General features: G+C 41.4%; 1 protein-coding gene across 1 annotated transcript; it reads right to left on the minus strand.

Moving 5' to 3' along the window:
- Positions 1-5,729: 5,729 nt before the first annotated feature.
- si:ch211-251b21.1 (PBP2_iGluR_non_NMDA_like domain-containing protein) lies at positions 5,730-14,385 on the minus strand. The gene is made up of 10 exons (XM_014136515.2): positions 14,081-14,385; positions 12,995-13,075; positions 11,525-11,556; positions 10,813-10,992; positions 10,308-10,534; positions 9,822-9,919; positions 8,030-8,247; positions 7,574-7,793; positions 7,042-7,289; positions 5,730-6,640 (listed from the first exon to the last, which is right to left on the minus strand). Exons 2-10 carry the CDS (start codon positions 13,056-13,058, stop codon positions 6,542-6,544), a joined length of 1,386 nt encoding a protein of 461 aa, XP_013991990.1. The 5' UTR covers positions 13,059-13,075; positions 14,081-14,385; the 3' UTR covers positions 5,730-6,541.
- Between the last annotated feature and the right edge of the window lie 649 nt (positions 14,386-15,034).

Raw genomic sequence — 15,034 nt, forward strand, 5'->3', positions numbered from 1 at the left:
TGAGCAACCAACTGATACCAATCACGACCACACCCAGAGACTGATGGCGGACTAAGCACTCACACAAAAATGTCAAGACATGAAAGCACCCTAGCCACACGAACTGACCACTGGTGTAAAGAACAACATTCCATGAATATCGCAAGCACCCAGACACGAATTACCAGAAATACACACACACACACACACACACTTAGGTGTGTTGGACTCCGAGGACAAAGGACACTGCCAAGGGCCAATGGGAAGTCGACACCACCTGGAGAGTGGACCGTCCCTCCACTCATCGACCAGTCAGGAGAGCGGACCTACTAGACTCAACGTCAACACACTGTTATTTCATTGTATAAATTGGATGTATACTATGTTTCGGGGCTCTCTTCTGCTAGTTCCCTATGAGCTAAACGAAGGAGTCCGTGCACGCTTTGCCAAATATCTTTGTCTCATAATAAACTGCCTTACTATAAACTGAATCACCCGGTCCAGCGTCTTGACTTGTCTCCTTCTCAAATAACTAATCATCAACACCTTCCCCACCTGGGGGCGGCCCGTTAGGTAGTCCAGGACCAAGTTGAACAGGGTGAGGTTCAGACCCAAGGCCCTGCGCTTAATGATGAGCTTGGAGGGTATGATGGTGTTGAAGGCTGAGCTGTAGTCAATGAACAGCATTCTTACATAGATATTCTGCTATCCAGATGGGATAGGGCAGTGTGCAGTGCGATGGCAATTGCGTCATCCGTGGATCTATTGGGGTGGTATGCATATATCAGTGGATCTTGGGTGTCGGGTAAGGTGGACTTGAAATGATCGTTAACTAGCCTCTCAAAGCGCTTCATGATGACAGAAGTGAGTGCTATGGGGCAATAGTCATTCAGTTCAGTTACCTTCGCTTTCTTTGGTACAGGAACAATGGTGGACATCTTGAAGCAAGTGGGGACAACAGACTGGGATAGGTAGAGATTAAATATGTCCGTAAAACACTCCAGCCAGCTGGTCTGCGCATGCTATGTGGACACAGCTAGCAATGCTATCTGGGCCAGCAGCTTTGCGAGGATTAACGCACTGAAAAGTCTTACTCATGTTGGCCACGCGAGCTCACAGTCCTCTGGAGTAGCGGTGGCCCACGGCGAGGGCACTGTATTTTCCTCAAAGCAGGCAAAGAAGGTGTTTAGCTTGTCCAGGAGCAAGACGTCAGTGTCCGCAACGTGGCTGGTTTACTCTTTGTAGTCTGTGATTGTCTGTAGGTCCTGCCACATACGTCTCATGTCTGAGCCAAATTGCGACACTTTGTCTCTGTTCTGACATTTTGCCTGTTTGATTGCCTTACGGAGGGAATAACTACACTGTTTGTAGTTATTCTCAGAGCCTACCCGGAACATATCCCAGTCCACGTGATCAGGGGGAATGTACACGGCTGTGACGAAAACCGAAGGGAATTCTCTTGGGAGGTATTACGGTCGGCATTTGATTGTGAGGTATTCTAGGTCGGGTGAACACAAGGACTTGAGTTTCTGTACGTTATCACAATCAAACCATGAGTAGTTAATCATGAAATATACACCCCCACCTTTTTTCTTCCTGGAGAGTTCTTTTATTCCTTGTCTGTGCGATGTACTGAGAACCCAGCTGGCTGTATGGACGAGGACAGTATATCCGGAGAGAGCATTGATTCCGTGAAACAGAGTATGTTACAGTCCCTGATGTTTCTCTGGATGAGATCCTTGCCCTGCACTCATCTACTTTATTGTCCAGAGACTGATCGTTAGCAAGTAATATACTCGGAAGCGGTGGTTGGTGTGCACGCCTCCTGAGTCGGACTAGAAGTCCACTCCAAATACTTCTTCTCCGCCGGCGGTGTCTTGGAGCAGCCTCTGGGATAAGTTAAATTGCCCAGGGAGGTATGAACAAAGTATCCAATTTGGGAAAATTGTATTCCTGGTTGTAATGCTAGTGAGTTACCGCCGCTCTGATATCCAAAAGTTATTTCCGGCTGTATGTAATAATAACACAAAAAAACATTCTGGGCTAATAATGTAAGAAATAACACACAAAAAAACAAAATACACGCAAAGTTGCTTAGGAGCTAGACGCAGAGCTTCCATATTTGTCGGCGTCAATTTGAAGTTCTTAAACTAATCCAATCATTGTTACATGTTTGCACCCCTTACTGAAATTATTGTTCCAGTTTAAATGGTGTAGGTAGTCTCCTCACACTGTTCCTAACGCTGGCAGTCATTATGAATGCAGGTTACGGTTGAATAAAAATGACAACTGTTGGATATCCTAACTCTGCCTGGATTCCAATAGGAATTAAACATCACTTTGCAAGCCAGCATAATGTGACTTGCAGATAGGGTTGCAAAATTCTGGCAAATTTCCCAGAAATCCCAGTTGGAAGATTCCAGGAAATTCTTCAACCAAGATTTTTTTTAAATCTGGGGATTTTGGGGAAGTTACCGGGATTTTGCAACCCTACTTGCAGGCCTGATGTGGCCTGTAAACCATGAGCTTTAGGCCATTGTATCAGGGTAAAGCTAACCTAAAAATATATATATTTGGCTCCCTGATTTGCATACTGCTATTGCTGCTTTTTTACCTCAAAACAACGATTATCTGTAGATGAGTTACACAATTATTTTCTAAAGAGGGTGCATAGAATCCTCACTGCAGAAACAATAAATAGTGGGGAGAGCGCGTCATTTTAGTCCACTCTCATTTTTGCAGTGCGTTTTAATTTTTACTTTTATTTTGCAAGTAAATGTGAATGCGCATTTCTCAATCTGACATAAATGTAGCCTACTTTTTGGGCTCTACATTGGAGATTTGCAATATTTTAATGGTTCTAGGTCAATTTTGAACTAAGAGCTGTTTGGGAGCCAAATGAGCCGGCTCACCGAAAAGACTCGGAATGCCCATCACTAATATGCATTATATTGTCATAAAGAGTTCATTATAATGACAAAATTTGCCTAGGAACTCAACTTGGTGAAGCCCACAAGGACTGAAAATGAACATGTCTCTGTCACTAAAAATAGTCATGGGTGGTAGGTACAATTCTACAATTCACTCAAAAAGGCAAGGCACACTAGGAAATTAGTCCCTTTAGAAAGTATTCACACCCCTTGACTTTCTCCACATTGTGTTGTGTTACAGCCTGAATTTAAAATGCGTTCAATTAAGAGTTTGTGTCACTTGCCTACACACAATAACCCATAATGTCAAAGTGGAATTATGTTCATTAGACATTTTTACTAATTAATTCAAATTGAAAAGCTCAAATGTCTTGAGTCAATAAGTATTCAACCCCTTTGTTGTGGCAAGCCTAAGTAAGTTTAGGAATAAAAATGTGCTTAACAAGTCACATAAGTTGCATGGATTCTGTTTGCAAAAAGAGTGTTTAACATGATTTTTGAATGTCTAACTCATCTCTTTACCCCACACATACAATTATCTGGTAGGTCCCTCAATCAAGCAGTGAATGTCAAACAGGGATTGAACCACAAAGAACGTGGATGTTTTCCAATGCCTCGCAAAGAAGGGCACCAATGGGTACAATTATTTTTTTTCAATTATAAAAAAACTTTGTATCAAAAAGTCAGTTCAAAGATGCCTGTATCTAACTCAGTTGCTGGAGAGGAAGGAAACCGCTCAGGGATTTCACCATGAGGCCAAGTGTGACTTTAAAACAGTTAGAGTTGAATAGCTGTGATAGGAGAAAAATGATGATGGATCAACAACATTACAGTTACTCCACAATACATGACAGAGTGAATAAATGACAGAGTGAAAAGAAGGAAGCTTGTACAGATTTAAAAATATTCCAAAACATGCATCCTGTTTGCAACAAGGCACTAAAGTAATACAGAAAGAAATGTGGCAAAGCAATTCATTTTTGTCCTGAATACAAAGTGTTATGTTTGGGGCAAATCCAACACAAAACATCACTGAGACAGCAGTGGGGTCAAACTGTAGAACCCAGTTTCTACATTTGAATCTAAAAATGGATTTTATCAAACAAAACTATGCTACATTTTATCTCTGGGATCCTCAGGATGACAAATTAGAGCAAGATTACTGAATGTAAGTACATTATTTACCTTCAGAAGTGAATGGATCAAACCAGTTGCTGTAATAAAAGTGTTTTGTTGTGCACTATCCTCAAATAATAGCATGGTATTTTTTGTTGCTGTAATAGCTACTGTAAATTGGACACTGCGATTAGATAAACAAGAATGTAAGCTTTCTGCCCATATAAGACATGTCTATGTCCCAGATAGTAGGCTGTTTACAATGTCATTCTAGTCACATTATCAAATATTGACCAAGAACTGTCCATAGAGGTTAATTGCATTGTTGGTTAAGGGCTTGTACTTAACATTTCATGGTAAGGTCTACTATTCGCATGTGACAAATACAGTTTGATTTGAAATTCACATTTCAGCAGGACAATAACCTAAAACACAGGCCAAATATACACTGGAGAGGCTTACCTAGATGACATTGAATGTTCCTGAGTGGCCTAGTTACAGTTTTGACTTAAATTGGCTTGAGAATCTATGGCAAGACTTGACAATGTTTGTCTAGTAATTATCAACAACCAACTTGACAGCTTGAAGAAGTCTTTAAATAATAATGTGCAAATATTGAACAATCCATCTGTGCAAAGCTCTTAGAGACTTACCCAGAAAGACTCACAGCTGTAAATCGCTGCCAAAGGAGATTCTAGCATATACAGTTGAAGTCGGAAGTTTTCATACACTTACAAACTCTGAAATTACATATGGTTTATAAATGAAGATTTTAGAATATTCTCATGAAAATATGTCACCAATTGTATGGAAACCTAGCTAGTGCGCTAGTCCAGTGTCACTTTGATTATGCCTGAACCTCATGGTTCACCAGCAGCCCCAAACATCTAAAGAATAAGCTATCAGCTAAACAAGCTTGTAAGAATTGTACTTAAACACTCCCTCATACACATCTCTGTAATGTGTCTGTATCTATGTAATTGTATATGTATGTATGTAAAAAATAAGAACCACAATGGAAATAAGTCCCTGACTTTGTGTAATCCCGGTCACTTTTAAAAATCTTTGTAGATATACAGTTGAAATTGGAAGTTTACATACACTTAGGTTGGAGTCATTAAAACTTGTTGTTCAACCACTCCACAAATTTCTTGTCAACAAACTATAGTTTTGTCAAGTCGGTTAGGATATCTACTTTGTGCATGACACAAGTAATTTTTCACAGACAGATTATTTCACTTATAATTCACTGTATCACAATTCCAGTGGGTCAGAAGTTTACACCCACTAAGTTGATTGTGCCTTTAAACTGCTTGGAAAATTCCAGAGAATTATGTCATGGCTTTAGAAGCTTCTGATAGGCTAATTGATATAATTTGAGTCAATTGGAGGTGTACCTGTGGATGTATTTCAAGGCCTACCTTCAAACTCAGTGCCTCTTTGCTTGACATCATGGGAAAATCAAAAGAAATCAGCCAAGACCTCAGAAAACAAATTGTCACAGTGAATCTATCGGTTTGAGTAATGACTACAAAATTACTTTAAGTAACTGTACTCAGATATATTAAGTGCAATGGGTTTCCTCAAAAGTTTTGACTAATGACAGCACATTGGGGTTTACAGTGTATGCATTGCAACGACATCTTACTTCCATCTGGCTATGCGAGACAACATGCCAAGGGGGATGGAGAATGAGCCCATTCGTGGAGTTTGGTAGATTTTATTTGACCCCACAATGCAACAAAACTCAAATAGCAATATTCATAGAAGAAAAAATTGACTGATCAGTTATCACAATAACTGTACCTCTAACCCACAGTGCCTGTTCATTCCCCACACTCCTGGAAAGCAACCATTTTACAAATCCATCAAAAATCTATTTTATTTATTTATTTATTTCTATCCATCCAAAACACTTTTGAGAGAGCTTAGGTGTGAAACTTAACAAAACTAACAAAAATCTATGCATTTGGGTTGTCTAGGGATTTAATTTGGTTAAAGTGAAACATATAGAACGGTTAATGAAACAACTCAAAAGCCACCAGATTTAGTAGCACATGAGATATTTTGGCAGTACATATCAACAAAAAAACTATTGAAAATACAGTTGCTAAAAGAACTTATCTGGAGGTTAGTTGCAAAGCCTGTATCAACTTAATATATATAAAAAACAAACTGTTAGTAGTCTATTTCTGCAGTGGGAGGCCCATGTCCTCTGAGAGCATGAAATGTTATTGTTGCTTTTTTCTATAGTGGCTTAATAATACATTTTCAGAGTGGAATATATAGTAGAATATACTCTAATTGGAATCTATTCTAACAAGCCACTGTACGTGCACATGGGGAACTCGGTAACTGTGTCGTACACTATGAAACAGAAGTTACTGCTGTGATACACTACTAGGATATGGAAGATACTGCTGCTCCCAAGGACAGGACCAGGGTCCCTTACACATGGTTTATATGCGTATCAAACTATATGGTGCTTTTCGGAGCCAATCAGTAAAACAGATCCTTTACGCTTTGCTCTTCTCTGACGTCTCTGTGCCTGCATTCGCCCTGCCCGATCTGAAACGTTGACTCAGCTCTGCCGACAATACTGAGCAGCAGGATTTCTGTGAGGAGAGAAAAGGGAGACAGAAGAGAGGATAGGAGAGAAGGAGAGGAGAGGAGGAAGAAGTGTGAGTAGTAGGGGAATTTTAGGAAGTCAATTATGCTATGCAATGCTACCAAGTACTAATTGAGTGTATGTAAACTTCTGACCCACTGGGAATGTGATGAAATAAATAAAATATGAAATAAATCATTCTCTCTACTATTATTCTGACATTTCACAGTCTTAAAATAAAGTGGTGATCCTAATTGACCTAAAACAGGGAATTTTTACTGGGATTAAATGTCAGGAATTGTGAAAAACTGAGTTTAAATGTATTTGGCTAAGGTGTATGTAAACTTCTGACTTTAACTGTATATATATTTTAAGTCCATTCAATATCCTCTCGTCATGTTCCCTTACCTTCTGGTCCTTGGCTTGGTCGCGGGCCTTGGAGGCAAGCTCCAGGAGGGCAATGAGGAGGCCCAGGCCACACCCCAGGGCCAGCAGCATGAAGAGGCCCCTCAGGAGGTGGGCCTGGAGGGCCTGTGGGGCTTGGCCCCCGTCTGGCATACAGCTGTTGGCCCACCACTTACTCTGCAGGTACGCCAATTCCCCAGACTCACTCAGCTGCAGTATGGCCACCGTTATGTTCTTCATCATAGGGGAGCCTGGCAGGGAATGCGAGGGAAGGAGGAGGAGGGAGATGGAGGGAAAGCGAGTGAGAAAGGGGAATTAATTTTTGTCTTATGAGAGAAGGGTGTCAGTGTGTATGTGTTATGGTGCATATCAAGTAATGAACTGAATTTTGAATACTTCAGATATTCATCACCACAGCAGACCACCCATAAAAACACATAGACAATGTTCCCAATGGTGCCTATTGATAGCACAGCTTTCCATATATCAGGTCCATCTATGGGGTGTACTGTGGATCCAGCTGCTCGGGGCTCACCTAGGGGTGCTGCAATGCTGTACCCTCTCATGGCAATGAGTTCACTGCTGCGGATCAGGTTGCAGTAGCGAGCCACAGCCAGGTCCAGAGACGCTGCTTCGCCAATGAAGGCGTAGTTGCCTTCCTGGGCACGTCGATTGCCCTCTTCCACAGAAGGCACACAACTCTTCTTCCTCTCCATGTGCTGGAAGATGCGTCGGTAGGTGGGGTTGTTGGAGTTCTAGAAATGGGAGCGAAAAAGGAATCTTAGAAATGCAAAGTTGGTCAGATGATTTTAGGCCATAGTTGTTGAGACATTAGCGGTTCTAGTTGTAGGTGTATGTTTTTATCCGAAACGCACTATGGAAGGAAATGTAAAGAAATATGTGCAGGTACAGACAATTTAGCATTTGTGTACATCGATTGACGTTTACTAAGGAATACATTTGTGCGGTTTCTTTTTAAAGCGACACGTACTTTGAAGAAATTGAACGTGGTGCCGCCTTCCACTGTTCCATAGTCAATGACGTCCTGTCTGGCCAGCTCATCGAAGTTCATCACCGAGACGTGTTTGGTGTCGGAGCGTAGCATGGTGTTGAAGTTGCTGAAGTAGCAGGCCAGGAGCACCACCGCAAACACCCACCAGATGGCGCTGATAATGCGACCAGACAGGCCTTTAGGGTGTGGGCCAGCACCTGAGAACGCAAACCATTGAGATCCATTATATTATGTAAAATTGTATTCTATGATTGAAATTTGAAATGGGACGGATCACTTAAAAACATATTTGGAACTTCTGTTGGGGAGACTGAAAAATACTTTTCATTTTAGAAACTCAAACTTATTTTTGCTGTCACTCCATCACTTTCTTCTGGACTACAATATAAAGTGTGCAAACTCCCATATTATCCGTCCTAGTTCTCTCTTAAGACAAGCAATGTAGAACATAAAAAAAACAGAGGATATAGATTGCTCATACGTGTAGCCCTTTATACTCCTACCCGTATACAGGTTGGAAATGGCAGATCTGGACACTGATAAGCGCCTAAATTAGAACACATTGGCTGTACAGTAACATGCTATGCATGACGTCAGAGCTCAGGGTCTCCGCTTCACAGCTCTGAATGTTTTTTTTTGTATGTTTTAGTATTTTCTCGTTAATACCTGCGTTCGGTTTTGTATGATGTAACAACGTAAATTGTTGATCTATATTTTTTATAAAAAATAAATAAAAATATAAAAAAGCTCTGAATGGGTTTTGTCTGACAGCCGTTCTGAACTTGAGCACCGGGCGCGACAAGTGGTTGCCCCCACCTCTCCAGCTAACTGCTAACTGGGTAGCTTATGCAATTTGTTTGTTGTCTGAGTGAGGGAAATGCTGTACATTACGAGGACTCTATGTATTTTGAAAGATGAGATGTTGAGGATTATAATAAATACCGCTTTGAAGTCATAAAGCAAGCCAAACACCCGAGTCCAAATGTGCACATCACATTTCCATATCATAAAACTCATGTAAAATACAGTTTCTTTTTTAAATACTTGTTATATATTGGTTTTTGATCGCAAAAGAATCACAACAAAAGATATATACATTTGCCCCCCCCTCAAACTGAAAATAAATAAATTAACCTAAACAGGCCAGAAATCAGCATTTCATAAAACAAAATAATTGGTACTATGGTACAAGTAATTGTTGACCCTAATAAATAATAGTCATACAAAAATAATACTAATAATAAAAAAATTCAACAAACAAAAAAGCAAAAGCAAGGTATCCTTTGTTTGGTGTTGGCTTGGGCATGTATCTGAAGTGTTATTGTTTTCATTTATTTACTTGTTTTTTGTTAAATGTCATTTGCATGTTGTTGGCATCCCTACCTTGCGTTTTCATCGTCTTTGCGTGTATTACACACACGCACACTCACATACATGTACCCATTCACACACATCCACTGGCACACACACACACACACACACACACACACACACACACTCACCCGTCCATCCACACCCATCCATTTAAAATATGTTAATTTTATCTCCTGTTAACGCCTTTAAATATTTCATAATATAATGTCAGTCTTCGTATTTTATATCATTTAGCTAGTCATGTTGCAATAGAACAAGCTTTCAAATTATGCCCACCTGACCCAGATTGCGATTTATTAAGGACCGTTTTGTGTAATTGTGTAAAGGAGAGGGATGCAGGGCTATGTTAAAAAAAAAAAAAATGTAATCTGGGCAATTTGGTTCATAGCTGCATTACCTTGCAGTGTCAGGGCTCCGGTGATGTACCAGAAGCTGTGCAGGAGGGTGAAGCTGTGTTCGTCTGTCTCGGGGTCAGCCCACTCACAGGGGCTTATCCTGAGGGGGTAAAGTGAGCATTGAGATGTCTTTCTTTACAGAACTTCATTCTCTGGACAGTGGCCAAACCAGATTCTTAGAAGAATGAATTAGCAGTGTAGTTTCTACTTCCATTGACATACTCTATTATCAACCACCCCTATCTCCCACGCTAGAGTTGTATACTGGACGTACTGTAGCCTATATGTTTCATAGCATTACGCATTATTTGTATGTTGACATCTTTGTATGCAAAGATTCTAACTTCTACGTATTTTTACTTAGTCTCGTTGACTTTAATGGATGACTGACAGACTTAAGTGGAAGTTAGGATTCAGCCCAAAATGACTAGGGTTTATAGCTAGGGGCTAGATTAGGAATGGGGCCCGAGTTGATGATGATATCTCACCTGGCCACCAGATAAATGCAGAGGCCAGTCACCAGGAAGGCCACGAGGACACCCACCCACATCTCTGTGGAGAAGGGAAAGAGGAAGCTGACGAAGTGGCTCTCCTCGGAGCCCAGGTCCCTGCTCAGGATGAAGCCAACACCGGTCTGCAAGAAGGGAGTACTCATCTCCACCGACAGCTCCCTGGCTGCAGTGAGGGTCAGAGCGGCGACCGCCAGGTCGGCCTCCTGATAAATAGGAGCAGACAAGAGCAGACACACACACATAAATACACACAAACACACACATACACCACACAGTGACACACACACATGAGCAGGAACACACACAGGACTAGGGACACAGACACAGGAACAGGGACAAACAAACGGGAATAGGGACCCACACACACAAGTGTGAGTGAGTATAGCCATGCACAGCCTACTGAACACAAGTCTGAATGACTTAACCAATCTCCCAGCATAGCGTATACCACCACCTGCTACTTTCTGTTCAGGTCACTCACCCCTCGGACCACCTCCCCGATCATCCCCAGCCAGTTTCCGCTCTCGTCCTGTCGCCCGTATTTGCCGTCCTTCACCAGGTGCACTTCGTACTTGAAGCCCAACTTCTTGGCGATCTCCGCGAGCAGGTCAATGCAATACCCCTCCAGCTCAGACCCTTGGGTCATAGTGCATGGCTCTTGCTGGTGGGAGAGAATCCGACAAGTGGATCATAAGTTAAAACATGCATTCCATCACAGAGTTACATTAAAGTGGCACTCCAGTCTCCTTTTCACCACATTTAACTTCTGATTGACTTAACAAAAGGCACATCTCAATAGGTAGTCCGTGTATGTCATGACAGATCCAAATCGGGTGGCCTGTGTGAGCACAGCCATGGAATCTAATCTGATTGTTCAAAAGAACAATAATTGGGCAAAATATCAGAATTGGGCACCTTATGTTGTTTTTCCTGTTTACACATTTGGGGGGAAATCTGATAGCATCAGATATTTCATTACATCAGAATTGGGCACTATGTGTAAAAGAAGCCACAGTGTCATTCAAACAGGTGTGCCCAAATAAATGTATTGGATCAGAAGAGTCATTATGATAAATATGAATTTGAAATATAAAAATGAATGTTTGCTGTATGTCTGATGGTATGCATAACAAACAATTTACAGTATGATAATATGATTGCGATATGTATTAGTATGATGTGTAATACCTTACCAATATAGTGGTGATGGATAACGCTGCAGGCCCTGGAACAACAAAAACCAAACACGTCAATGTATGCACACTGCTCCTTAGTCTGTCTGTGTAATGAAATATAATATGAGGGATTAATAGGATTCAAAGTTAATCCCTTCTCCCAGGCCTTGCATTGGTTCATTTGCTTTGTCTGGTTGAAAACTAGTAGAAGTTGCTTCTTGAGGGCTTCTAATGTAAGCCTATCATCATACCATGTTCTGCTCTGTCCTCTCTTCCAACTTCAGGAGTTAAGACCCAAGAGCCAGGATAGAGAAGAATGGCTGTATTGTACTGCAGCTTTCTAACAAGACACTTTTCTCTCCAATGATAAGGAGTCCATTTTGGGGGCAATGTAGGGGGACATTAATGGGGTACAACAGGACTGTTTTGAACCTCCTGTGGTGAGACTAAAGTGGGCTCCTACCCACCCCGCTCTTCCCTAAAGGCATGTTCTGGAACCAACAACCCCTCCATCAAACCCCTCCAGCAGAAGAAGCTAACAGTCCCCCCTTCCAATCCCCCTCCCTTATGCATGACACTGAAAATAGTTTTCCTTGCCGTAGACTGACTGTGACCAATGCCATTTCAGCATGTCCGTCTCAAGAACTAACAAGCTCTGCCAGGGTTGGAGGCGGGGAAGCGGAGGTGCTGGGGTGCAATCGCTCCACATACAGTGGTGGGCCCAGTCGGGGGTGCTCCCTCGGTATCGTATGGTGTCAGTGGCATACTGACACACATCAACATTAATTTGTAAAAGACCTTTGGCATCGACCTACAAGCCTACTGAGATGTCTGTCATTTCACGGGCCTGCCCCGAGCCATTGTCTACAAGCTCAATTGATTTATCACACTCTTTTGTTGGCTGTGGCAGGCATCCTCTCGGACGGCTCGTGAGAAATGGTCAGGCCTCAGATATGATGAGGCCCCGGGCTTTGTTAGGGCTCCAGCCGTCCAGCCTCAGTCAATGGGCAGTGTCAGATGTCGAGACACTAACCATTTTGGGGTACCCTCCCATAGGCTAGGGCATGCTGGGATGCTGGAGCAATTTCAAAGGCTGACCTCCAGGCTGGTTTTATTAAGGCAGCGCTAGAGAGCCATTGCCTCCCACAGCTTAGTGGCTCAGTATGTTTTCTAAATGTATTTTCAACCCTTATTCCCAAAATTCCTATAGATGACCTAAAATACTTCAGAGGTGTCTTGACCACTTATACATTATACCACTAGGGGTCAGTGTAATAAAAGGTTATGGTTAATGAGTACCCTCGACAGTAGCAGACAGGAAGTAATACTGGGAGATTAAGGTAGAAATTGCCCTCAAACACAGATCTGTGATCAGATTACCCAACCCCAAATCCTAACCGTACCATTAGGAGGATTATAAAAATTATTTGAACCTGGACCAGTGGCAGCATTCCTTGGAAACCTTATGATATATATGTATATATTTACCAGCAGTGCAACACCCAGATAGCAGTGCCACGGCACACACGACCAATCCAATCAACGCTTTCATGTTGTCACCTTCTGAACCTGAGAATTATAAGAGGTGACAACTCATTTTCAATGACCAAGGTGACCTTACATTTGTATTTATTTTTGATGATTAGATGCTCATGGATTTCAGTTTATATTGACCTCAATATGAGTGTAGTGAAAACTTGAACTTCAACATTGTAAGCTATGGGTCAAATTCAACAAAATTACTACAAACTGATAATTATTGTAGAAATAATAATAATATAAATGCAGAGGTATTTTTCTATCATTTGAGGGCAGTAAGTCTGGCTATACTATACCTTATAGTGCTCTTATTAATGTGAAATGATTCCTGTTACACTGTAACATGTATTATAACGACTCATTATTACATGTTTCTAAAACTGTACTCAAGGTTACTCCAGGTAAGGGTTAGGGCTAATGTTAAAGTACAGTGTACTAAAAATACAGTACTTGTTAACCTAATTACACGAGAACACAGTAATAAGGGCACTGTAGGGTAAAGTCTTATAGTACTTCCCTGCACAAAAAAAACGAGAAAAGCATATTAACCTTTCGCTTAAAAATAAATATATATATATATATATATATTGGCTCAGGGTATAACAATGAGATTCTATGTAAAATTTTTTAACAAATGCATTTTTAGCACTATGTGCTAACCAAGGACAATGCTTTCCAAATGGTGGGTTGAGACTGACGGACCATGCCTACAGACTGGGTTATAGCTCGACGCGTGGCTTAGTCTATTCGGTTAGTCACAAGGTTTAAATTAAACTTTTTTTCTTTATAAAAACATTGGAAATCCTAAACCAGAATTTCCCATTGGAATTCAAATGTGGGGGTTATAATACAAATGTGGAGGTTGTAATGCAAAGAAACTAGAATAAACAATGCCTCATGGCACATGCATACGTTCATTAATAGATCACAAATGGAAGAGACAAAAAGGAACAACATCAATGAGATGCTGCTATCAAAATTCAGTGTAAAAGTGAATAGCACTGTCTGAAAGATAACCAATAAAAGTTTCCTTACCTTAGATATTCCGTCCTACGTAGTAAAGAAGCAACTCTGGTGGAGTGGAAGGACGCAAACAAAGTAGTTAATGGAGAGGGAGGGATGGTTGGGTGCAGTGCAAGAGGGTCAGATATCACACCCACACGCAACCCGAAATTATAAAGGGGTTGGACATGGAAGTAAGTAGATGTGGAGGACTCTAAAGCATGTGGGTTGCGTCCCAATAATCTCTCTAATCTAATCTCCTTTCTCCCGAAGTGTGCACTTGTTCACTTCCCTTGGTGCACAATAGTAGCTATAGAGTGATGCACAACAAGATGGAAAATGCTTGTTTTTGTCAAGTAAGAGAGCCCCCAACCTCTCATCCCCCCCCCACCTAAAAAAAGGAGAACAAAAAATAAGTTCCTAGTAGCCAATGGAAAAAGGGTAGTTGGGTGCAGTAGCAAACCCATACAACGCAGGAGATTTTGGTGGTTTGAATTGAAGAGGGCAGTCCATAAGCGTAGACTAAGGATATCAAGGATCTGGAAGGATTCTATATGGAGGAATGGTCTATGATCCCTCCCAATGTGTTCGCTTTCAGTTAGTCAACTTCCTTACAACATAATATGGGGAGTCGCACTCGCGACTTCGGTTGAAGAATATAAAATCACGCCTGACAAGGCCAATGAAATCACACACGGCTGGAATCCCTGCCTTCCTCAGGTGATAAGCATGAGGCTCGGATGAATTCCTTCAATTATTCCGCTCTTTACCTCAGTGTGAACAGGAATGATTCACGCTACTAAAACAAACAAATGGAGCATGAGACTGTCTTAAGTTGTGCCGACTAAAGTTTCCCCTCTGGACGTTGTGTGCTGGAGTTTGTATGGTTCTCATAGTTTCTTAATCACAAACAATTAGTTATTCTTCAGATTGTTTGGCCTGGCTTTAGTAATGATTAAGATGGCAAAAGATGCGACCTAGATGACG

Source organism: Salmo salar, chromosome ssa13 (assembly GCF_905237065.1).
Source record: "Salmo salar chromosome ssa13, Ssal_v3.1, whole genome shotgun sequence".
In the NCBI taxonomy this organism is placed as follows: Eukaryota; Metazoa; Chordata; class Actinopteri; order Salmoniformes; family Salmonidae; genus Salmo; species Salmo salar.

Excerpts from the sequence above, each read along its gene's own strand:
- si:ch211-251b21.1 (XM_014136515.2), bottom strand. The coding sequence starts at position 13,058 with ATGAAAGCGTTGATTGGATTGGTCGTGTGTGCCGTGGCACTGCTATCT. Across the intron at positions 10,993-11,524 it reads TATCCATCACCACTATATTG|CAAGAGCCATGCACTATGAC; the intron begins GTAAGGTATTAC and ends CTCTCCCACCAG. Across the intron at positions 8,248-9,821 it reads CGGAGCCCTGACACTGCAAG|GTGCTGGCCCACACCCTAAA; the intron begins GTAATGCAGCTA and ends TTGCGTTCTCAG.